At 41.4% G+C, this 26,411-nt stretch overlaps 4 protein-coding genes across 8 annotated transcripts in view; 1 reads left to right on the forward strand and 3 right to left on the reverse strand.

The window, feature by feature from the left end:
• The window catches only part of LOC120953187 (xaa-Pro dipeptidase), a 50,161-nt gene that overhangs the window by 3,701 nt on the left and 20,049 nt on the right, over positions 1–26,411 (reverse strand). For all 5 annotated transcript variants that reach the window (XM_040372931.2, XM_040372929.2, XM_040372930.2 and 2 more), the window contains 5 exons: positions 10,903–11,150; positions 10,613–10,804; positions 7,407–7,454; positions 3,724–3,785; positions 3,511–3,555 (listed from right to left, as the gene is read on the reverse strand). In XM_040372931.2, coding sequence (XP_040228865.2) covers positions 3,511–3,555; positions 3,724–3,785; positions 7,407–7,454; positions 10,613–10,804; positions 10,903–11,094 — 539 coding nt within the window. In that variant the 5' untranslated portion in view covers positions 11,095–11,150. The remainder of the gene's footprint in view (positions 1–3,510; positions 3,556–3,723; positions 3,786–7,406; positions 7,455–10,612; positions 10,805–10,902; positions 11,151–26,411) is intronic.
• Positions 111–2,833, reverse strand: LOC125906625 (FAST kinase domain-containing protein 3, mitochondrial-like). Its single transcript, XM_049606228.1, has one exon. It carries the CDS (start codon positions 2,451–2,453, stop codon positions 339–341), a length of 2,115 nt encoding a protein of 704 aa, XP_049462185.1. The 5' UTR covers positions 2,454–2,833; the 3' UTR covers positions 111–338.
• On the forward strand, positions 12,041–21,571 carry LOC120953186 (zinc finger BED domain-containing protein 4-like). Its single transcript, XM_049606229.1, has 2 exons — positions 12,041–12,562; positions 12,640–21,571. Exons 1-2 carry the CDS (start codon positions 12,538–12,540, stop codon positions 14,481–14,483), a joined length of 1,869 nt encoding a protein of 622 aa, XP_049462186.1. The 5' UTR covers positions 12,041–12,537; the 3' UTR covers positions 14,484–21,571.
• LOC120953188 (uncharacterized) lies at positions 22,931–23,323 on the reverse strand. The gene has a single exon (XM_049611056.1). The coding sequence runs from the start codon at positions 23,321–23,323 to the stop codon at positions 22,931–22,933; it is 393 nt and encodes a 130-aa protein (XP_049467013.1).

A 26,411-nucleotide genomic window follows, 5' to 3' on the forward strand; every position in this document is an offset into this window, starting at 1 on the left:
CAGAATAATATGAGGTTCAGTATGTTTGGTAGCAAAAAGCAAATCGCCTTTACCTATCATTTGCAAAATAACACAAACTCGTCATCGCTCTAGGTAGCAGTCAGATTCACTTCATTTTCACGCTACACTCCACCGCGTTTATTTTTCAGTAATTGTTTCTCCGTCAAAGGTGGACCGTAATGCTACACAACTAACGGTTGAATAAAACTAACGTACAGCGCCGCGCAGCTAGGCTAATAAGCTAATCGTCACGTAATTATCGCATCGATACTTTACATATTGTATATCACAACTCTAGGGGTGGCGAACCAGCGCTTGTGCTTGGATTTGTCGCGCACCTACAGCGAACCGTCGACAGTCATTGTTGCACCAGGTGGCGGTAGCGCATCGAGGGCCAGTTTCATTCGCTCTACCAAATATTCACGCAGCTCCTGCGGGTGTATTTTAAGCTTGTAAAGCACATCGAAACGCAGTGTGGCCACCTTTAGTCCGAGCCGTCGCAGATGCCGTATTCGCATGACCTGCGGTCCAATCAAATACTTTCCGGTGCTGTCGAAATACTCCGGCAGATGCACCAGCACCGCCACGTTGATGTTGCGCTCCTTCATGGTATTTAAGGAGAATATGTTACCTAACCCGGGCGGGTGAAAAATGACATCAACCAAATATAACGAATTCACTGGCAGATGCTGCAGGACGGAGAACTTGGTCATACACTCCGGCCCGCCGGCCAATTCTTCCAGCTCGGTCGTAATGTAGTTGACGATACGCTTGATACGGCCATCGTGAAACACAGCCTTGGCCGAGTGATCCCGCGGAAGTAGCGGCCCATCGTAATCCGGACACTCGAGCGTTAGGCCAGTATCGAACACTTTCAGCTTGCCGCGAACTACATCCAGCCGTTCCGGGCGCGTTTTCGCATGCAGTACGTCGAGAAAGTAGGGGTTGAAAATTCGATTGACAAAGTTGAGCGGAAAGCGCTCCAAACAGATGTACGCAAACATTATATCGATCGTGTCGGTCGGGCGAATTTTGGCGAAATGTAGATCAAGAAACATGTTCATCGTGTCGAAGAATTTGGTCGCATTCGTCGGAACAAAATCCAGATAGGCGAAGGGACAGAAGAGCGCCTTCAGGTACGACGGCTCGAGCTGGCCAAAGTTGGCAATGAAGAACTCGCTGCACCCGTTAAGGATGTGCGCGTTTCGAAGGCGAAACTCTTCGCAATGCCGCAGTATCGTAACGATGAGATTTTGCGAACTGACCTTCACGCCCTTTGCCTTCACGTACCGCTCTATTGCACGCTCGATTTGTGCATCCGAGTAGGCTAAGTTTGTGAATGCTTCCAGTATTGCACCCAGTTCGTCCTCAGCCACCGCGTGAATGTTTGTGTTCAGCCACCGGGCGAGCGTTTGTGTTACGCGGTAGGGGGACAGTTTGCAGGCCACGAGAGCTTGCAACACCTCAATCGTGGCATTTGGCGACATCTGCCACCAGAGCTGTGGAATGCGCCGTTCCAGCACCGTCAGCACCGCTCGTCGACTAACTTTAAGGTAAGGTAAGCTAGAAAACACGAAATGCACGTTGCGCTCACTAATGGACTTCTCCTGGTCGGCTATGCCGCTCCAGAACTTTTCCACCATTTCTGGCCGCCGGCATTGGGTAAGCACTTCGATGGCATCGCAACACTCTTCGATTGATAGCGTATTTTCTGAGCACCGGTAGACCATCTCGTTACCCAGCATGTCTATTGTTTTTGGCAGTTCTAAATAGCTTCGCAGCTCATCCAACAGATCTAGAATGGCTTTCGAATCCGCGTGGAACACGATGCTGTTGACAATCCGCTCAAACGGCTCGGTTTCCTCCAGTTCCTTCAATTCCAGCAAACTTTCCACCTTGAGTATCTTCTCGAGCGCACGGATTGCCACACTGGGACCGTACCCAGCCGTTCCTGAAGGCGCCTCATTCTCTCGTTCCTTCAGTATCGTCAGCACCCCTTTGGTGGAATGGCAACCGTCAATACTTCGTATAATTTCTAAATCGGCTTCCAACGATGCTTTTAAATCATTGGCCGAAGCTGATTCTTCCACTGTGGTGTTGCTGGGTGGTGTTGATAGCGGTGCAGTGATTATTTTATTCGATACAAACGATATAAACTCGTCCTCCGCAATCTTGCGAACGACTACGGGGAGCTCCTGGATGTCGCAACCTTGCTGCACCAATATAGTAGCGTTGCGTACGAATTTTTTCGAACTGGTGTTTGAAGATGGTGCATTGTTCGTGCCACTACCTCTTTCCGGTGGGTTTGTGGGCGGTGGATCATCTCCAGTGTCCTTTGAAGAAAAAGCGCATACTCGCGCTGCAAACTGAGGCAAGCAATAGTGCAGCGAAGCACCAAATCCACCGACCACACCACGAGGCGAGCGCAAGGAGTACCACACGCAGCGAGACATTTAACGTTATGTAAGCTTGGTGGTAAAAATATGTGAACCAGACGGTGATCGTTGTCGTTTTTGCTGAGAGCAATTCAACACAATTCTTCACAACATTTCCAAACTTTTGAAATTCACTGTGAACACTTTCTCATGTTTGTTTTCGATCCGTCTTTTGACGAAAACGGTGTTAAAATGCGTGAGCTCAACGAAGCAAACGTCAAACACATCTGGCATTCAACGAAGTTGTGTCAACTTGCACTGTTTTGAAATGAAACTGTCAAAATGGCACGCGAAGCAGCCCTGAACGGGTACATTTAAAATTTACCGTTCGGCTGCTGTTCAACATCGTACGAACGCAAAATCGATCTACCTACACTAACAACGATTTTACTACATGCCAAATAAGAAGTAGAAGAAAATGCAAAATTGAGCCGGGAAAGTTTATTTAAAATTTTATGTTAATGTTAATTAGTCGAGGCTATCCTGTAACAGTATGCTGATAGCTCTGTTATGAGTCATGATAATTTAGAAAAGAGGAGGTTATATAGGATGCAAATAAGGATGGTTTCAACGATTTTATAAGCACAATTATGAGCACTGATGTGGATCAGACTGAATAAGTTTTCAAAATAGTTTACATAAAATTAAAAATGTGTAGTATGTGTTTGAATACATTTTTGAAAGTAAAACAAATAGCAAGATCATTTTACATTTCAAAAATATGATTACATTACTTTCAGTTTCTATTATAACTGCCAATGAACTGATACTTCATTTAATATAAATCTTCTTCTTAGTATTAATAAGGGAAACACCTTAAGCCTCTAATACGCTTCACTGATTTATCCATAGTACGGTAATCTGTTCTGCGTATGGAGGGCTCGGTCCATACGGGGTTTAATTCCATGAAATGCATGCTCTTATTACGGAACCTAACCCTTATATTATTCAACTGAATAAATATGACTTTCAACCAACTAAACATTGTAATGAACAATGTCTTTTAACGATTTGAAATTTGAAGGAAATGCAAATTAAATTAAATTTTAAATTAGAAACTAAACTTAACACTTACCATTCCGCAATCACTGGGAACAAGATGTCACTGTCAGCTACAAAGCTATTGTTCAGGAAAAAGAGTAATATGAGAATAAATATTATCAATAATCCATTTTTATTATTATTTATTTACACTCGAGTTTTATTACGTTATACTTTATATACACTTATGTTATCAAAGTTTTTTTTTTGCATTTGGAACAAACATTTAAAAACTTTAAAAACGTACCTTTCAATGCCTTTGAAGTAAGCCGGTTTGGCAACTGATCCGCTATCCGAATTTGGTCCACTCTATTTTATGAAAAGAAAATTGCCTCTATTATATCAATTTATTATCCTATTCTGCAAACTAATATTTCATATCAAAATAAAACAAAAACAACAATAAATTGAATGTATTTTATATACATTTCACATTACATTGTTATTAAATCTACACATCCTACTTGTGACATAGCGTCACTGATAACGCTTTTGCACGTTTTTTTACACAAATGTTTGGACAAAATTGACGTCATCACGTGATATGGATGGGGGATAGATCACCCGATCGTTTGCCGTAGGATTTGTTTGTAAACATGCGCAAAGGCGCCATTACCATACATCGTCCGACATTAGTAGTAGTGCAAGGCGGTTAAGTACGTGTAGACAGTACCACATTGTTTGTAGCTTTATCTCTGACCGTATCACACACCGTCAGTCCCAATGGAAGCCTTGTGTCAGGTTTCGTGTTCGTTAGATCTACGACTCGTTAATCTGGGTGCCGTGACACGTCTTTGTGGCGCAATGATTTCATACCGTTTCATCATCACCACTTTAGATCGGGAGGTATTTAAGATAGGCAACCCTTCGACAGAGCAGTGGAATTATTCGACACAGCTGATAAGAATGATTTTGTACCACCATAGCCATACCACCCCTAGCAGTATCTCTGCACGGCACACCTCATCCAATGCGCAACAAAATAATTGATCATGCGCCTACATTTCTCAGTATTAGCAGGGGGAGTGCAAGTTGTGTGTAGTAGTATTTTGTGTAATGTCGGCATGTCATCTAAAATCTTAGACGCCAACCAAGGCCATCGCAACGAACCGAACCTTACACGCCGGTACGTTGTGTCACTTGCATTATACTGAAAAATGGGCCCAAAATTGTATCAACTGCGCAAAAGTAAACAACGCGATAACGTTGCCGCTACCAAAAATACGCAGACAATTGGCGTTACAATCTGACCAACCAAAGCTACTACACTTTCATTTGTTGATACTAACTTTCATTTAAAACTGCTGCACTCTTTCTTTTGATTAATTATTTTTTTATTCGCATCACAGTTCTGTACCTATGTTTATTAATAATTCTGCTGATATTTAATGTATGTAGAATAGTAGAATACAGGAAGCTGTAATGTATAATTTGCCACGTATTTTAAGTTTGTAAGTGCAAACCAAAAGTGCTGTGAATTTAACTCGCATGACAATTTCTGTAGATTCAATTAGCGAAATTAGGCAGTAACAATAAACCTGAACAGCTATTTTTGTCGTATTTCTTCCCGGCTTTTAGTTCGCCATCTTGCCAAACTAGGGCACACTGCAACGTGGTACGTGAGTTTCAATACTCCTCACATGACTAGGCAACACTGCTCGCTCTTTTCTCCCCATCCGGCCTACATTGATGAGAAGCAAAAAAAACAGCAGCAGCAGCTATTCAACAGCCCCCGTGCATCATAACAAGGTTCCAACTTGTATTCAAAACAAACTCCAACTGCCGTCTTGGCCGGAAAATAGAAAGGCGGACGGAGGACGATAATAGAAACGGCGGACAGGCACACAGACAAAAACGTAATGGAAATTCGCCAAACACGCGTCATTCGGTGATGTTGGCGGTCAGATAGCAGAGCAAACATGTTTTTGCCCTTTAGCCGCGAGTGATCATTTCATCGGCACTCGGCTGATCAAGGTACCGTACCTACGTGTGTAGAAAGTGGATAATCAAAATAGACAAACCAAAACAAAGGCAATGCAACGCTCTCACTAACACCATGCCAATCGCGTGGGAACGACGTTGCTATTGTCATACGTGCAGGTAGACACAGACGGGCGCCGAAATGTTGAGCAGAGCGTGAGGGGGGGATTTTTCTTTTTACCCAGCATTCGAATAACAAATATTTTGGCGATACGTACCGAATGAGTAATACTTTTTTAGAAAGTTTCTTTTCTGATGCATGGGCATGGCTTGACAATTTTATGTTCAATACGTAACTTGTCGTACGTCAGGTTTTATTTTGAAAACCTCTTTATAGATGAAATACTGCTTCATGGATGCAGCAACTTTTGCAAGGAAAGTATTTCGATAATTAAAAATGCCACATTGTATGCAACCGTTCCGTATTCCAGAAACTCCAGTGTGGTGTATTTTAACGCGAACCATCCAAACAGTGTCCGTATTTGTCCATATGGTATGCCCAACCATTTCGGCAAAGCAACACGAGTAAAAGGCTACCAAATAATGCACAGACTCACGCGTTTGGACGGCAGTGAATAAAGGGTAATAACGGTTAAATTTGCACAACTCAGCAAGCCGGTCCTCTTGGCAGGGGGCACATTCCCATCCCATGACGATCGCACTACCACCACTGTTGCTCAAGCAACACAGCACACAGCCAAACAACGCCCCACGGACACTTCAAGCAGCACACAGCCTCGCTGTAAGATGGCGAACGCGCCCGCCAGTTGAAAGCTTGAAATTGAAGTCAAGGCCTGCTTATTCGATGTGCCGGTGTTTGCTGTTTTGCCTTGTGTTGTGACGGCGGCGAGCCAGCCATATTGTGACGGGGCGATTCGCACACTACACTGCACGCATTTCCAATGACCAAAAGCGGTTGGTCTGGCAGGGGAGAGGGGGGAGTGTCTTTTCATTGAAATTTCATGAACGAAATTCGCCAAACGAATCGTTTCGTATGCAACGGCGGCACTTTCCTAGCGCGAACGAGGTACGGTCGAAGTCAAAAAGAGCTAGAATGAAAAGTTTGCTCTATTCCAGCAATCATCGTTCCATGTGCGGTAGTTGAGTAGTCATCGGTCACCGCAATTCCAAGAAATTGTATCCGAATCGAAACCTTGACACACCCTTCCATGATCATGTGCACAACAGTGCCAGTTCACAACAACAGTGTGGCGTTTGTTGTGTTTCTCTTCATTCAAATGTTCTTCACGTGATGCCAGATTTGTAGTTTGAAGCTAAAATGAAATCAAACACTTAACATAAACATGGCTCTCCACAGCATAATTCTCAGCAGCATTCTCTTGTTCCGAAAATAGTTTGATGCTAGTATCGCTTACGCGTCGATATTGCTGTTAAGAGAACGGTCAACACTGAAGCAGCACCATAACAACTTCTTCGAACTTTTTCCTTGCTTTTGGGCCAAGGGCCTCCAACAGCCACACCAAACGACACTGTAGCGGCGATGGGAACGTGAGACATGGTTTGTTTATTTTCATTTCATTCGCTCCATACAGGTACAGTTGCCAGAGCCAACTGCAATCATGCATGCCTTGCTCAGTCGAAGATTGTGTTGCGTTTGGCGGCTTAAACGGCAGAATCTACAGCCCTGGCAGACATCTTGCGCAGTTTTTAGCACATGAAGGAAAGAACATATGTGTGAGAGTTCCACATAAAAAGGGTATAGATAATTTCATAAAGGTCAAACAGGTGGAATAAAGTTATGCATTAATAACACAAATATCAAGCATTGCCGTTCAAATATATTCAGCCAGGACTTGGTAAAGTATAATAAAAAAAAGTCATAATAGGAATAATAAAACAATAAAATATAGCAAATACCTTTCAAAGCATCTTACTTATTCTTTCTTTTTCAACAGATTATTTAATTACAAAAAAACAGCAAAAACTTACCAAAAGTAGCAACACCGATGGTTCTACCTCAGAAAGGCGTTTTGAAATCTGTGAATAAATAAATAGGAAAATTAAAATCGTTGCATTATTAAAGGTGAATGAAAGTTCAAAGATCATATGAAATGAGGCTCCGATCCCACGTTGGCAATTTTAGGATCTATTATTGCGTATTCTAAGAATCAGTTTGCAGTTAAAAACAAATGGTTTTGGTATCATTCGTGAATGTTATTGTCTCTTTCCCTCTACGTGCCGCTAAAAGAATGCATCTACACAAACGAATTTGTTATTTTGGTTCATTCATTGCTATCACTAGTTCAAATACGAGCGCCATGCGCCGTATTGTGGAGTCGAACATCTATAAAAATACGTTTTAATGTGGTACCGAAGCATTACATAATTCATAAAACACTCTGTCCTAATTATGGTGCAATGACCATGCACATGACATCGTCAGCACACCACATGACACCCGATCGGAACGACACGCAAGTCCACGCGACACACCGGGGGCGAGGCTAGGCAACCATTGTGAGGGCACATGTTGGAGCGCCGGACGCTCACAGATGCAAACAACATTTGAGAATGCGGTCGATCGATTTTTGTAGACCCCTTCAACCCCCCCCCCCCCCCCTCCCTCGCATTGTATACCATGTAACAAACGGTGTGCGTGTGGGTAGCGGCTAAGCACACTTAACACACACACACACATACAATCGAATACCGGCTACCTCACCGTCGCCGTGGGAGATTGCTGAATCAATCGTTTGTCAGAGCCGGGCGGGCAGGGCAGGCAGATCCAACAACAGGCTACTACGATTTCAAATACGACAACAAAAACACTGCCGAACGAAATACCGGCCACATGCAATGTGTCAGTTTAATTATGTTTTTCCTTGTATGCCTCGATACTACGGCAATAGCTCGTTAAGAACGGACGAGCGGTGAGTAAGTATTAATCGTGTGACTAATAATGAAAACACACACACATTTCTTACATTCGCTGCTTGAGACAGCACACCTAAGTGGAGCTGCGAGTTGCTTTAGTCACATGAACGTAAATCACAATGCACTCTCTGGGTGAATCAGTCATGATTCGCTCGATTCAGCCCAAGTACAGGGTTTTCCAAGTCACTTTCGAATGTAAACATTGTTATTCACCGCATGCAAAATGTTGTTCCACATCGATCTGACATTTCATATCCATCAACATAATTTTTAATTTCTACAGCATGATTTTCAACACGACTCGAGCTGGATTGAGGTTGACAGTTCTTTGTTACATGTTAAAAATCATGTGTTGAAACTGCAATTTCATTTTGAAACAAATAAACCATTTGATAGCTGTTAAAAACATCTAGAATACGGCGAAGAACAATGTTCACATACGTAACTGACTTGGAAAACCCTGTATCGTCGCCAAAATTTGCAAATTTTAGGGTGAAAATAATGTTATTGGTCAGACGCCTCTACCCTCACCACAGTACGCCAATATTTGCAGCAGTAGTGCCATTTTTTTAGCCTGTATTAGGGTAGCGTAGGAGTAGACAAACGTGTCGTGTGTCTGGTATATGTGTGTAGCTGTGTTTTACTATTTATTTTTTCATATGTATTTGTACCCATTGCACTTTGACCGTGCTGAGACAGACATGCTCTCATTCGCTAAAGAAATCATGCGGAAATAACCTCCGGTCGGTATTTCAGACCGTTGGCCAACGAGCAAAGCAAAGAACGAAAACATTCAAAACAAAATAAATAGACCAGACGCATCATTGACCAGGGACGCTTGAGAATGTGCACTTTATTTTTACTTTACTAGAGGCCTTCGATGGTATTTTTTCCGCCGTTGTTGACAAACTGTGTACGAAAACTACGACACTATGGATTGACGAATGTGTGTCGTCTGGGAATGTTGGCTTTACTAATAATTTCATAATTTGGGAATGTCGCACTCATGTGAATAGAATCATGTTTGAACAATATTTTCACTACTGTTTGCAGTTATTGTTCTGCACGCGGATGGATCCAACTTGATCGGGAAAAGTGTCCAATATTTTAATGAGCAACACCTATTCGACAATACTGTCTGTTGAGGGTATAGCTCTGTTCAATAAAAATATTATACAAATATATAATAAATTGTTATGCAAAATGAATTATTAAATAGATCTTATGGTAAAAAAGGCTTTCCGATTTATTAAATAATGAAAGCGACAAAACACTTTTTTGAAACGCAAACCAGAACGACGACCATTACTATATTTGAACAATAATATCTTTCTATTTTAACTGAAGAATTCAAAATTCCACTTCTTCTCTATTCAAAGAGCAAAACTGAAGGGAAAAAGAATGTTAAAAAACAACAAAAAATGCGATTTAAAATATGAAAAATCATTGCATTAGTCGGGGGTAAGGTGTTTGCCGGTGGGAAATGAGAAACGATTTGTTTTCCATTTTCTTGGCACATGATGGATAACATTGGACTAGAAGATCTTGAAAACTATGCTGAATTTACGATTCCTTTAACAATCGACTCTCAAACTCCAATTCAGTTTGCTAGTGAAATACAAAACATCCTGTTTGATTGATAACTTATGTTGTGCGTAATAATGGGGATTGCATAAAACTATCACCAGGAATTCAGTTACAAATGTTTGTACAAATGCCAGTCATTAGTTAAGCTTAAAATTCCTATAGCGGTAAATAAAAATTAAATGGTTCTAGCTTCCTGAACAAAACTCTGCCCGACTCTGTGAAACAGACATTTCTGAGAAAAATTAAAATTATTTAAGTAGCTATGGGTTCAATACAAAAGGAACACAAATTTAATCCACAATGATGCCATTAATATCATCTATCGCTTATCTTAAAGGCCAAGCAATACATAATTTCATCTTTAGCAGCAAAAATAGTAAGAACTGCGTGTGTGTGTGTGTGTGTGTGTGTGTGTGTGTTTAGCGCCAGACTGAATCGTACCATATACATTGCGCACATATTTAACAGCGCGGAACCAAGGGGCGGAACTGCGCCACCGTTTCAAGCTGAGACCACGATGTTACTGTTTACGATTGCGAATTACTCTCGCGCAGCGGAAATAGCTTCATCCGCCGTATGACTGCTAAACAACCAACCACACAGCACGTGGTAGAGGTTCACGAATTAAACAATGAATTGTGCTCTTCCAACCGCCCTAAGAGAAGCGAACTTACCTCATCGACGTAGTGTACGGTGTCCACTTCGTACTTCTTCTTGAAATCCTCCAAGCCAAGCAACGGTCCCATCCAAACGGCATATTCTTCCGGCAATCGGGGCACGTACAGCGTTGCACGTCCGGTTTTGATCTCGACCGTTCCATAGCAACCCGGTTCCGTCACACCGAACAGGTAGGTAAAGTACGATTCCTGCAAATGTACGAACGAAACGAATTTGCTTTTAAAATGCTCCCGGTCGGTATGTACCATATCGTATGTGACCATTTAACACGCTAATATTTTCTCACCTGACGGAATACATAATCCACGTCCGTGTCGTAGTGACTAATGTTGTCTCCTCCTTGAAGCAGAATCACAGGCTTCGAATCGGCTCCAAAATTATGGGCACGCTGCAGTTCATTGACCACCTTCATTCGGTTGTCACGGTACAACGTCATCGAGATGGCGTGCGTATGAGAACCCATTTGGAAGACGGCCATCCTTGCGTCTGCTGTGCGTGCGTTTCGACGATGGTAGTGAGGAGTAAGCGGCTGAGCTGTAAAACAAATAAAAATAGACAACACAGAAACGCTCAGATACAAGTACAACAACAAAAACCATATCTCGTTACACACAGGAAGCATCTTTGCATTGGCCCAAAAGTAGGCTACGGGAAACAATATCACCATGTTACACACGAAACGACAGTTCGCATGCGGTATAAACTGATCTGCTGATAGAGTCCACAATGTTCGTTGGCTGATAACACGCTCGCCCATTGTGTATCAGATATGTATCACTTCTATTAAATATTCAATCATTATTGAAAAAAAAAACAACAACAATATAATGTCAAGCCAAACGTACACAATTCAACAGTGAGCCCGTACAATACACTCTAAAATAAAGTATTAGCCAGGTTTTTGATATAACGGGTACTACGGGTAAGCGTTTAGTGGCAGGTCAAGAACAGGTACATTACATCAGTGCTATACAACCTTTTTAGAATCGCGGACCACTTACCTTTGAAAATACTTTTACAAGTTTTTGACCAAACATATGGTCGAATGTTATTCTACATATGCACGATATAGAAATAAGCTATTATTTCAAAATAAAAATCTTTAGCGGACCACAGGTTGGAGACCACTGAGTTACATAGCCTAAAGCCTGTTCATTGAATTAAAATGGATTAGATTCTTTGATTGATTCGATTATACGAATCATTGGTTATTGAGTTATTCACCAACCGTAAGAATAATTCGTGCACTGCTGGCGAATGTATGCAGCACAGGCTTAAATTGTGTACAAAAAAAAAAATTAAAAGATGCGGCAATCGTCAAAATTACTCCATCCCTAGTATGAGGCCCGCACTTTTGTTACCCGCACTACGTGTAACAAATACAGCCGGCAACCATACCAACGCACATCTGAATTTATACATACACACACAAGCGCAGCACGAGACACACGTTAAACCGTTCTAGTTGCTTTTACTGTGTGATTCGTTCTCTTTTCCCCACTGTAAGCTATAAAAAATACAGCATTCGCACACGCACACACACGTTCATAGTGTTGATTCTCTCACTCTCTTCTTGGAACTGTTGGTTGAGAATCCTAACTCGCTTGTCTCAACGAACCGTACGTTAGCAGCCCCTTCTCACTCTCGCATCCAAGCAAGCATTCGCACGCTGTTTCAAGCTCACAACGAACCGTGGCATCGAGACCCCCGACTCAGTTCTCTCAGCGAACTTCGTACGTACACTGATTGAAAAATTCGACTCACTTCTGCCAACCTTCGCTCTCGTGTGTTAGTTTCGCTGGAATCGTTCTAGAAGCTGGCTGCACACGTTGCGGTAAACAGGAGTGCAAATTATCGTTTAAGAAGTTTGAGCGCCATTTTTTGCGTATAAAAACGCCTTTACCAGGGTAAAATAACCACGATGGATAATCCTTTTACACCAAAACGTGAGTAACATATCAAAAGATTCAACGCTGTGCTGTAGAATACTGATCAGGGGGGTATGATGGGTTCACACTCGCAGGTATGGGAAAGCAATGCGTCAGCACCGTTTGGAACCACTTCACAAACATGAACGGCAAAGGCGCTAAATGTCGCCATTGCTTTCGATCGATAGCATTTTCAAAGGGTTCTACTTCCAACCTAAAGCGGCATCTATCGGCCAAACATCCCAACATTCAGCTTTTCCGAAAGCTACACCCCAACAAAGGCATGCACCAAGACGATCCTGATCCTCTCGCCGTTTCGTCTGTAGCAGTGAACGCAACTGATGATAGTATGAACCAGCTAGATACGTTGGGACTGCCTGGGAGCTGTACTCAGCTGGATGCTTACATTCCACAGTCAATGACAGATGAAAAGCATCGCGAGATAGACTCGATGTTGATTGAATTTATTTGCAACGAATATTTACCCATCTCAATAGTGGAAAGTGCATCGTTTCAGACTCTAGTGAACAGTCTCAACTCAGATTACATACTTCCCAACAGACAATCAGTATCAAATGCGCTACTGCCCCAAACGTACGAAGAGAAGCTGAAAACCGTTAAAGGCGAACTGTTGGCTGCCAAATCGGTGGCTTTATCGTCGGATTACTGGACAAATAGTAGTACCAACACTCACTATATGGCCCTAACTGGACACTTTATCGATCAGAACTTCAAGCTAACGTCCAGACTTTTGGAATGCTCTGAAATTCCAAGCGATTTTAGCGAAGAAAACATCGCCCAATGGGTTTCGAAGGTAATGAAGCGATTTAACATCGATAACAAGGTTGAAATTATTGTCACGCAAAATTCCCGCATGGCCAAAGCTGCGGATGACTATACGAATCTTAGGCGGCTGCCATGCTTTGCCCACAGCCTGAACCAAATCGTGCAGGAAGCAATCGCCAACTCGATACAATCCACTCTAGCGAAGGTGAAGCATACTGTGCAACATTTTAAAACAAATTCAAAGGCGTCACAGCTCCTGATGCAACTACAAAATCAGAAATCTGTAAAGTTGAAGCTAGACTTTCCAGCGCGGTGGAATTCTACGTACGACATGGTGGATCGGTTTCTGCAAAATAAAACTTCATTACAGTCGTACTTCGATCTGTTTAAACCGGAAATAACCATACAGAACTACGAGTGGCCAGTGCTAGAGCAAGCGTTGGAAGTACTAAACGTATTCAATAAGGCAACTGATTTTATATGCGTCGAAAAATCTGTCACCATCTCTCATGTTGGTGTGCTGCGAAAAATGCTACTAGAGCACCTGACCAGGTTTGCGGACAGAGATGAAATAGTGTCCGGCGTTCGAACTATGATCTGTACGCTGCAGGAAGGTTTGATAAACCAGCTCGATCCATTTAAGGAATGCACGTTCGTTACCCAATCAATGCTATTAGACCCGCGAATTAAGAAGAAAGGATTCCGAAACGAACCGGAAGAATACCAACAGGCGTACGAAACGATCATTAGTGAACTGATGGCCATTCAGGGAGCATCTCAGGAAAACAAAAAACCATCTTTCAGCAATGAACCCAAGGGTGGCAATAACATATATAGGGAGTTTTTGGATTGGGACGATGACGATGAGGAAGATGAGCTAAACAACCCGAGACAGCTAGCTGTGCACGAGTTTGACATGTATCTTAAAGAGCGCATTATAAACACTGACGAAGACCCGCTGCTTTGGTGGCAAGCGCATAATTTAAAGTATCCCACTGTCTACAATCTAGCGATCAGAGTGCTTAACGTTCCTTGCTCATCTATTCCCTGTGAACAACTATTTACCAAGGCAGGACAGGAACACTCGCAAAAACGAGAAAGATTGTTACCGAAACAATGTGAGAAAGTTATGTTCATCCAATACAATGTATAAGTGACATATTCGTGAAAGTAATCGCATACTTTTTTTGAGTATGTATCAACAATAAAGTAAGAAAATTCATGAGCTCACAACGAAGTAAAATTTGCAACATTATTTTTTGTTTTAATTTGAGAAATTGAGAAACAGTACATTGGAATATAGTGCATGCTGATCAAAAGAATGTTGCGTTTCTCAGATATTTATTCGAAAATAACATACTACAAATGGTATATAATTACGGTTTTTTTAATCGAAACAAATAATTCTCTATGCATGCACGGTCAGTCGGGGATGGCGATATAATATGTTCAATGTAATATTTTATTGTACAAAATAGTGCAAATAGTTGGAGAAAATGATATACGTTTGATTTAATTTCATTGAATTTTTATTATGACGTGTCAAAAAAGGGTTTGAACATGTTAAAAGTAAGTTTATCAACAAAGAAGAAACATAACACACAAGAACATAAATCTAGCTCAATTTTTCCAAATAACTGAATTGACCTGTGGCAAGCATAGAAGCGCCGTTTGGTCCGTTCCGAGGGGCAGTCGTCCAAAATCGTACGACTCATCCGTTGTGGGTTCAAGCCCCACATCGACCATCTCTCCGTAGCAAGGACTTGACTATATCCGGCTGCGTTGTACTTGTTAATAAGCTTCGAAAGCCGCATAACCGCTAGGTCATTACGCTAAATAGAAGAAGCATGGAGGCACACAAAACAGAGATATTTACTGTAAATAAAGTACAAAATATAACTAGCCCATCCGTACGATGCATGTATTGCCTTTTGGCAATTTTAGACAAGTACTACAAGTAGACGAGTATTGTGAAATAAATATTATATGATTAGGCAGTTGTTTTTCTTATCGTCTACTCCATTCGCTGTTTATGACCGATTTTTGTCATACAAAGAGACACGCATGCGCATCCGTTTTTTAAAGAGTGATCTGAACATTGCATATGGAAAATTTGTAGAAGTTAGACGCTATTACACTCCCATTCAATGATTATTTTTCTCTCTCTCACACACACTTTCGCTCTCTTCCTTCCTCGGTCTCACTCTCTCAATATATTTATCGTTGAACTTTGACATTTCTTCTACCACGCATACTAGGGATTCATCCATAAATTACGTAACGCCAAAAATGATATTTTTTACGACGATTTATTTGTTACTTTACGTATGGGCTTGAAGATGGCCATGCCCCAAACGTAGGACTGACTATCCTGCTATGGCTAATCAATAAGTCACTGAAAGCTACGCCTACTGGTAGCTACAGACAGACCTTGACCGACAACGGTTGTTGTGTCAAAGAAGAACAAGAAAAGGTAACTGTCATACCGACACACAAAAAAATGTCATGTTGCGTGCTTTCTCCCTACATGTTTTAACTTGTGATTAAGAGGGGACAGAGATATTACAAGTTCAAAGTGCAGTACATTTAAAAGATTGAAAATCAATGTAACCAAAAAAAAAAGGATTGATCACACCTACATTTGATTTTGTATAATGTTTACAACAACAACAACAATTACTCACGGCAAACGATGGCTGTCATCAAGATGAGGATAATAAATAAATGTATAACGAACGATTTGATTTTTTTTTCTTTACTGAAGGTTTGGATCATTGTTCATTTTGCCATTTGCCTAAATATTCTCCTGCATTATTTAATTACCCATTCCTATGTTATCATCACGATAAGTTCAATTATTAAAATTCGACCTGTTGTAGTTTCCCGCCTTCGCTGTTCTCTCTTTCTCTCTCTCTCTCTCTCTCCTTCTCTCTCTCTCTCTCTCTCTCTCTCGCTCTCTCTCTTTCTCTCTCTCTTTTTTTTGAAGAACTACTACTAGCATGCATATTTTGCTGCATTTTTGCTACTTATCGTTACTGACATCATATCATGTATTTTGCGAATTTTTTCAGAACAAACGTATACCGCGATACCGTTCCTGAATTTGAAATTAAATGATTAGATTTTGTGCAAATTTTTCAAACAAAATGTCATCTCCTTTCAAATGCTCGTTTATTAGTGTCGTACTATTGCCATTATTAGATGAATGCAACCAATTTTGATTACCAATACTAAAACATATAATTTTGCTTCAAGTGGTTCGGGTATGTGTCCTATCATCAATGCTAAGTATGTAGCGTTTGTTTTTGATGGTTCACGTTGATGGTATTTATTCCTATCCTATGCCATTGTTTTCGTGGGTTGGTTCTTTACTAGTTATTTTCCTGTTAGTTTTACACATTTTTATATAATTTCTATTTGTTTTCCATATATTCTAACATTAAATAAAACGATCAGTGCGTGAAACAGTCAGAATACATACTTTAGTTGAAGTACAAGGAAAATTTTCACACTTATGTTTACCTTCACTTCTAATTCAGAAGCAGCTAGTATGTTTCGTAGAAAACACACCACAAACACATCATTGGGTGTATGTCTATGTGTATGTGTGTGTGACCAAACAACCAAAAGATCTATTCCATTTTGGTGATATATGCACGCTGTTGATGTATGCACCCGGTTTTCCGGCATTCTATGGCGGTTACTGTACCAATTTTGTGCAACACCATCGCCTACTGTCTGTTTTAATACTTTTCCGGTCGTAGTGTTGAGTTAATGATGTATCTCGTGCTACATTACGCCTATATGTTAGTTGTTAATGCAACATCAACTCTCTGCTCGACAAAACTTATTTCATTACATGAACTTTAGTAGGTATTTTTTCTTGATGATAGCTGCCACGAATGATCTCTCTATGCCTCGGCTAATGTTAGTTCTTCATGCGGCAAGGTGTGGTTCATGTTTTTCTTTCGTCATTTTTGTTTAATTTGTTATTGTAGTTTCATTTAATGATTGAAAATTATGTACATGCCCATTTTGATGAACATTTATTAGCTATGCTTTCGCTACTACACGTCATTACACTTTCCATTATGGACGAAAAAAGGTTAACTTAGGAGAACTCGTACCAAACGAATCGTACAATATGTTGCTGCATTCAAGTAAATTTTCACAACAGCAACAAAAAAAACTTCCATCACCCGACTGTTATGCTGTTTGGTGCTGTAGATATTGTATTGTACTAATTGCTTACTGCCTTTTTACTGTACGTTAAAAATTTCACTGAACCGTGGTTTTACTTCCTCTTAAAAGGTTGAAAAGTCTTGTCAAACATTACATACAGGGCGCAAAACATAATGCGTATGTTATATTATAAGCTGTTGCATTTGTTCAGCATTATCTTCAGCAAAACAGTTTCTCCCTATTTGGATTGCAAGTGTATGCATATGATACCTGCTTCCAATATGTTTCTATAACGCCCAAACAAATTAAATCGTTGATGAAAATCAAATCAAGTAAAAAGCAAACCCAAAATAAAATAAATAAAACAAACCTGCATTTTCTGCGTTACACAACTGCAAAATACGTTCGGAAAATTAATAAAAAAAAACCACCGATAGGAGAGAAAAAAAAACAAAACATTCAAACCATTTTTAAGACCTTGGCATCTCCACCCATTTAACACGGGGAGAGACACCATTAAGGTTATTTGTTTCTCTATTTTTGCATTCATTTTATCAGCCACAAATTACATAGTCATTATACACTCACTTCCTCCGGATTACAATGTGTGAGAGAGAAGAAAAAAAACTAGTCTTTAAATTAGCATATGTTTAAATCCTTTCATGTTTAAGCGTAAATGATTTTTGTTTTCATTTTTTTCACATTTTATAATGTGTGTATGTGTGTGTGATTTTTTTTTTAACTTCTCGTATGTTCACATTCTGTTCGATTGATTTTGCTATTACCTAATGCTACTAACATGAGTTTTTCATTGTTTTGAAATTTTTTTTAGTCTTTGCTAAGCATGTTGTTAATTGTCTGGTTTTATCTATTTGATCATGTTCATGACATCTGTATGTTTTCACTTCAGACGATATACAAACTAACGGAAATAAAATGCAAAACTGACAAGTTGGTGTACAGAACAAAAACATAAGGACCGATGCTACATGGATACCAAAGACAAACAACTGCGTACAAATTCCAGTTATGCAATTCTACCTAAACTTATGATTATTTCCCTTGCAGTAATTACCTCGCGGTTAACCGATTCAAAATCATTATTATCGAAACCTATGTGCTTATTTACAATAAAGTATACTTTTACGGGATAACAACAGTTGTTCCTAATATTTTATATTGTATGTGTGTGTATCATCGTTCCGACGCAACGCATTGCAAATACAAAAGAAAATAAGCATTAAACAATATCCTACTAGCGCGGAATTTGCTGCCCTACAAATGTTGCTCATCCGAAGCTCTTTCCATTAATACATTCCTTTCTTATAGTGAACAGTTCGGGTTTTATCTTCTTTGTAACATAGTCGACATGACGACGACAGGTGAGGTGTTATGGAACGGAGGGCACAAACACACACACACACACACTCACACACATACACGCACACGCAATATCAAGAAGTTATTGATGGAAAACAATCCTAAAACGGATTTTCACATACTTAATCAACCCATGTTACGATTAGTTTTAAGAATAGCTCTTTTTGGGGCCAGTGTTTTTGAGTTAATCTTTCATTTTACTTGTCGTTTTTCTTTTCTTACTGGCTCCCCACTAGATGGTTGATCTGTTGTCCGCTATTCTCTCTTTCTGTGACACTTCGCTAGCCTGGGGGATTAGAGTACATTTATTTCCTTTATTTGCGGTAAACATTTACTTCCGTGTAGGTCTGTATGCTTTTTTAGGGTTTTGTTTTTGTGTTGTTCAATAAACATTCCAACCAGAAGAAAAACGGGCAGGTTTTTGCCATTTTTGCATTCTAAAACATGGACTAAAAGAGATCATAGTCATAGTCCGCTCCGTTCACGCACTCCACACCACCTTTCGTCTTATGCAAAACAAGGTACCCAATAACACTCTAGATGCCCCCTTTCTCCAATTTATTCTATGAGAGGTGAGCGAGTTTTAGCAGATAGAAGGTGATCGGGGATTGTGTTACTTCCAGTTTCAGATACTCTTACAGGTATATCATTTTCGAATAATTTATTACAGCCTATCTAATAAACGCGTGCGCAAATATACAATACACGGTACTTAGCACAAAATAAACCCGCCGGGTGTGTGTGTGTGTGTGTTTTTGGGTTTTCAAAACAAATTCCTTGAGTTCAAATGTGAACGATCGAAAATGAAGAAAGAAAAAAACGCTTGTTGCTCTACAATGATTTATGATCTTCCCATTCACCACCCACGACGACTGCCGACGTGTTACCAAAACAGAAACTAAAACAGAAGAAAAATCTTACAATCTTGGTAGAGAATTGATGCAATTAGGGGGAAACGTTAGAGTTTGCTGGTTGCCAAAATGCTGCACATTGGAACAATATTCCTTGGTACGATTTTGAATATAGAAACATTAGTAAATTTTTGGTTAAAGATGTTGTGTCCTAAAGTGTATCAGTCTTATGGTTTGTTGTTTATTCAAATTGTTTGCTATATTTTAAAAACGTTGATTAAGGAAAAGCACAGCCACTTAACTCAAGATTAACATACACCAATACATTGTAATGCCTACTATCATAGGTAGCGACCAGAATGTAAAGGATTACCAGTTGTTGTAACCAGCTGTAACCATACTATTTGCTTGAAACTGCTTAATACCAACTTTTTTGTGTCTTATTTGTCAACACACACACACACACATGTTGACATTTATTCGGCATTATCGTTGGTTTATAACGGTGCCTGTTCAAATCTTTTGCCTCCAAAATCAAAACCATCGCTGTTGTTGGCCCTTGATCCAGCATTTTTCCAGTAAGCCACAACACAAAGCAGTGTGTAGCAGGGAAGAAAAATATCTTACTCACTAATTATAATAGATAGTAGTGTAGAGTCTGGTTGTGCTTCACTGTGTTCACGGGTTTGCGGGATAGGATACAAGGCTAGCAACTTAATAGCGATCTATGGGTAAGGTTTATTAAGGTATGTTTAGCGATTATTATTAATAATATTTGTTTAGATAAACTTATCCAAGGAACTGATATCCGATAAAAAAAATCGGCTTACTTGAGGACAAAAATGCATGTCTAATTGGATGCGCCCTGTTTATTAGATGCTACGCTTTACTTATGATTGTATGATTTTAGACGCAACAGCACAGTATATATGTTGTGTATGTTCCTGGCAGACCGAACATCAAATGTGTGTTTTATTGAAATATATTTCTAACAATCCTGCGTACTATAACGGTTTGAATCTTGTCAATTATCACCGGAGCTATTTTTTAAAAATTTGAATACAAATAATCGAGATTCAATGCAATCATTTCCATTCATTATTCATCCATTGATGCATAAAAAGATGGCGGATTGTCGGAAAGTCAAGTCCGCTCCAACACAACCATTCTGGAAACAGCTAGCTTTAAACGGCGGCAGTACGTGAAACAACAATTGGAATCGATTATACATTTCAGGGACTCCAAACATTATATTTTTCGCAGAACGGAAAAGCGAACAACTTGCTAACACAGGAAAGCAAGCGACACCATTCCCTTTGCGCCAAGGTGCGTGCGGGGACGGCACCCAAACAATTACCTCTCCACGAGTTCAACTTTATTTTCATTGTATGCACACACACACACACACACACGCACACATACGCCTATACTCACTCTCGCACTCGTACATAATAATGTTACTCTCTTTCCCTTCCCAGAGAAATCCAGGGCATACTAGGTGGCGCACACCAACTGTCGACTATTTATAAACATAAACGTCGGCCATTTTGGAACAGCGAGCAGCTCCTAGTACTAGGTTGCGCTCTCCTTCTCGTCCATACGGTGCGGTTGCTGGCCCCTTGGTACATCTAGCTTTTTTTTATGCCGACGTAGTCTCGTCGTCCCGACATCGGCAAAGTTTTTATTGCCGATTTTTTTGTTATCATTAACAGGAGTTACTCACTCCTATTCTCTACGTGAAAAGCCCTGCGATATACTCACAGTGAGAAGGAGAGAAGCAAAAAGGGCGAGATAACACGTATCGCGCCACACACACACACACACACACGTTGTGGAACAAAGGGAACCACAAAAAAACTACGTCCACTTTTAACGTGCCAACGCCATCGTACGACGAGTTGTAGCACTTTGGCCCGGTGGCCGATAACCGCATATTGCATCATGTCGACTCGTGGTCCCCCAATATTTGTGTACTTCTCACTGCCAAGCCTCAGACATGTCCCAGGAGTTTCAACCGAATCAAGCCCCTCTGGTCTATCGATTTTCCGAGCCTGCACCACATTCAAATGTTACTCGATTCTTTATGATAGCTTGCGCTGTCCCACCTTTTTAAGGAGCTCAACGCATCAACACTGTTTGAAGAAGCAGTACCGTGCCATTTGCGCTGTGGTTCGGAAAGCGCCGTATGCAAAAATGAGATTAAGTTACACAAAGTTGCATAACGCGTCTACAACATGCACTTCCGGGCACGAACAACTACCGTTTGCTCGGACAATGTACATGTGCAAAAAAACAAAATCGTCTGAAATGGTTATCAACTTACGGACACATGCTTTGGGTTGCTTCTAAGCAAGGGTAAATGGAATATTCACTGCACGACAGGCAGTCAATGGTCGATGGTACCATAGGTTTTGTTTTAGAAAAAAAGACAATTATAGGATGAATTTCAAATCATAAATAATTGAACATTGTGTAAACATATTACCCTATTACTTGTAATCAAATTGGAACACTGCACGACTTTTGCTGTAACCAGAGTGGTTCCCACTGCAAAAGAGAGGGAAATCAAAAACTGAGCCTGAATTTGTTTCAAAGCGCATGCGCACACATTCGCCCTTTAAGGTTTTTCTAGGTGAATCCATCCGGCATTCGCCCTCAACAGAACAGCATGCTTTAGGAGGGCAGCGATGGTAGTAAGAGCATCTTCTTGCTGGATACCATTAATTACATCTGCTTTGAGAGAAACATAATAAGGGCTTATTTGGCAGTACAGATATGATGTGCAGGAGTAAGGCGTGGGAGGGCGTGGGGTAATGAGGAAACATAATCAAAGTAGAGCAAACATGTGAAGCCCAAACAAATAGCAGTGGATTGTTCCGAAGTAAACAATTACTGATCAAGATATTTGCAAAAGGATGGATCTATGCTACTCGCAAAAGAAAAAAGAAAAAAAAAACATTCAATTGTTCACCCCTGGCTAGACGAGCCAGAATGATGGCTGCCCTAGAAGTGTCAAATGAAGAGTGGATTAATGCAAAGTTACGTGTAACAATTTAATTGCTATTGCGTCTATGTCTAGTATTATGATTTTAATTATTTTATATCCATCCTCCGTTCCACAACGTTCCGCAATGGACGACGCCCTTTCAGTGTAGGTGCTTGTTTTGCATATACATATAACTGCTACTTAGGATTCTAGCTGACACATGACAACGATTGGCGATCGGGACGATTCCTCGTCGCTCTCGTAGAAGTATCGTTGCTTTGGCGAGAGGCCATGCTGCAACCGGCGGACGGCTTCTTTCACGAGATTGTTGTTTTTCAGCAGGGTTTGCAGAAACTCGTACGGATCGTCTATCGTCTCTTCGCCTTTCGTCTTCGCCTTGTTCGCCGCCTTCGCCTTCTCCGTGCCGCTGCCGCACACGGGCTCCGACCAGGACCGGCAGGGTATGTGGTAGGGCGAGGGCCGGGAGCTTCGCGTCGCCTGGTGTGCAGGTTTCGCTTTCAGGCGCAGGTTTTCGCGGATTTCGTGTACCAGCTCTTCCACCGCCAGCACGTCATTCGTCTGCTTGCTCGGCATTGTGACGATGCCCTCGCTGCTGCTGCTGCTGCCGCTATCAGGATCACTACTTCGCGACAGTGTTAACGCACAAACACTGGTGATGGTGGTGCAGTTGCTCTGGACGCGACCGAAATCGCTGTCGCCCTTTTCTGTCGGTTGAGCGATGGTTGCAGCAACAATAATAATAGATTCACGACCGATGAAATATTTGCAACTACACACACGCTTGCGCACTCACACACACGCACACACGTACGCACACTGTTGGTTCTGCCGCAAACGTTAAACGCAATATAACGTCAGCAACACACTCGGCACACTCTAATTTCTGCAACTTCCGTCCGTTGTTTTAGCTGATGCAATCCTCAAAGCGGATTAACCAATCCACAAACACACTGACACGTGCCAACACGCACACACACACACAGAAACTAAACCAACCAGCTTTTTATTTCGACTAGTTTGTTTTCAATTGTAGACCGCACTCCAGGCTAGCTCGTTCTGGATGTTTGTGTAAATGTGGTGCTCTTTTTACTGTAACTCTTGACGAAGAGTTTTCCGGTTCTAGGATACGTTAAATGCACTCGACGATTCGTTCCACTTCGTGCTCTTTCACTCACAGCACTGGCACTGCCTGGCTTGAATTGAGCTTATGATAACAGTACGCTATGCGTTTTCATTGATTGCTTACGGCGGCTACTAGCTATGCTAACTCCGTGTGCGGCTGTATTTTTTTTTTCTTCGTTAAAGCAGTGCAACGGTTCTCCCCGGAGTTTTTTGTTGTTTGTTTGTTTGATATACTACACGCAACAGTGCGTATCAAATGGGTGCTGCAACAACAAAAAGACAAGGAGAAAGCACACGAACGAGCTTTTCAATTTCCTATGGATGTTTTCCTTGCTTTTGTTACAGAGTAGGCGAGGGAAAAATTTCTCCACAGCTCCGCGGGACGTATGTTTCTGTCGGAGGTGTGAACTTGGTTCCGTTTCCTCGATACAGCACAGCAACGTCTTGGCAACTGCGGTTGAAAATGATGTTTTGTTTTCTTTTGCTCGGCACACTGCGCGTCGCCTCCTTTCTCGTTTCTTCCTGAAGCAAGCGCAAACGTACACACGCCCCGGACTGGCAGCTCGAACACAATCTGCAGTTGCTATCTTCTTTCTGCGCACCTGGCGAGAGCTGCCTGTGTTGTAGTGGTAGTGCACTGGCAACGTAGACTGCCCGTAGTTTCACTATTTCTTGTATGCACTACTGGCGTACGTGGAAAGCATACACCAAAAAACAGTATGAAGAGCTGCTGTGTGATGTGTTTTTGTGTTACACGGTTTCGCTTTACACTTTGCCCTTTTTTGCAGGTGAATCACGTCCAGTGTTTTACACGAAGTTGCGATTAATAATGAACCACCGCTAAAGCAGAGCAGAGCAAGTATGAATAGCACTATCGCACTGCAGCTCTTTCGGCAATGCTTTTTCTTGTGCTCGTTTTGAACGGGCGTACTCTGAATCTAATCCACACTAACACAACCAACACGGTCGCGCTCTGGCAAGATATACACTGTGTTCACTGTAGGGCCGTTACCCGAAATGTGTGGGCTCTAACTTCTCAAAACAGAGCACACAAACAGAGCTTGACCTCCGACGTCATTCACGATGGAGCAGGGGATGCACGAACGCACAACGCAAGAAAAAACGACCCCTTTCTTATATATACACACTCTCACACACAAGCACACACTCTCGGTTACTGACTGCTCTACGACTGTGTTTCAGACGCACTGAATCGATCCGCAGCGAAAAACAACAGCAATAACAAAGATAAACAAGGTCCGCAAAGGAAGAGGGAATCCCTTTCTATCGCCGCTGAATGTTGTTAGCACTACGGGGTAGGTACACGGTACGCGGGTCGGTGCCGTTTCCTTTCTCAGAGCGTTTACTATCCCTTTGTCAACACTCACTATCTCGTTCTTGCGCGATGCTCAGCAGCGTTGCTCTATCTCTTTTACACTCCTTGCTGTGAGATACTTTTTTCTTATGTACAGGAGCGAATAGCGACCCGGTTAGATGCTATCGACTCGGACGTGCTAGATCGAATGAACGGAACGAACCACCGCGGCTTGGTTTCGTGTTTACCTCAGCAAACCAGCCAGAGCGCGTCGACACCATGCTACACTCACACCATCTCACCCTACTCATACGAGCGCTGGGAAAAGACGTTACACAACCATATCGCAATGATTTGGCTGCTAGGAAAAGAAAGAATGGTCGTATGGTGCTTATTAATCAATTATTCCGTACTCTGCCTTATTTCTGCGATTTCAAACCATTTCTTTAGAATTCTTTCTTGAGATTTGCAATTCTGAAAAGTCGTGAAGAGTTTACCATTCATACCGCCGCACCGACAAGTACAACACACATACGAAACGTAAACAACGACCGTGTTTTCGAACTTTCGAGTAAAATCTTTATGTGTGTGTGTGCGTTTGCGGTGGTGATGTGAGCCTGCGTCTGCGCGTTTGTGTTTGAACTTCTCTCATACACGTACGTTGCGGACATATTTGCGGAGGTGTTTGCAAGAAATTCTACCCGGTAAAACTACTGCTTTCGCAAATTCTTGCCCAATCCAGGAATAGAAAAAATAATAAATTGCAATCGAAACATTCCATATTCGATGCAACCTATTTGAAAAAATGGTATCAAAAGCCTCAATACACGCCTTTCCTTCACGGATGTGGCTGTGTGTGTATGGGTGAGATCCAATGTGTTTGATCATTGTGAGCAGAAATGAGAGCAAATAACTCGTCTCTCTTTTCAGTTGCCCACTTTACACTTCCTTGAAAAAACGGTCCCCCGCCACACCAGCTCTACTTGGCATTCCATTCTGTTTCCGTTTTTTACCCACCCCATTGTTCCATCTCGCTTACTACGATTGCAATATGCCGATTGTCCATTTCACTCGTTCTAATACAGAATAATGTAAATAAACCGCTAGCAACGGCTTCACCACCACATGTACACAGGTACACCCAGTTGAACCCAGCTTACACGCAGTTACGTTCGTTCGTTGAGTCTCGCTGCAAAATGTTTTACAAGAAACGTAGAAACGCTT

The sequence above is a fragment of the Anopheles coluzzii genome, chromosome 2, assembly GCF_943734685.1.
Source record: "Anopheles coluzzii chromosome 2, AcolN3, whole genome shotgun sequence".
Classification (NCBI taxonomy): domain Eukaryota; kingdom Metazoa; phylum Arthropoda; class Insecta; order Diptera; family Culicidae; genus Anopheles; species Anopheles coluzzii.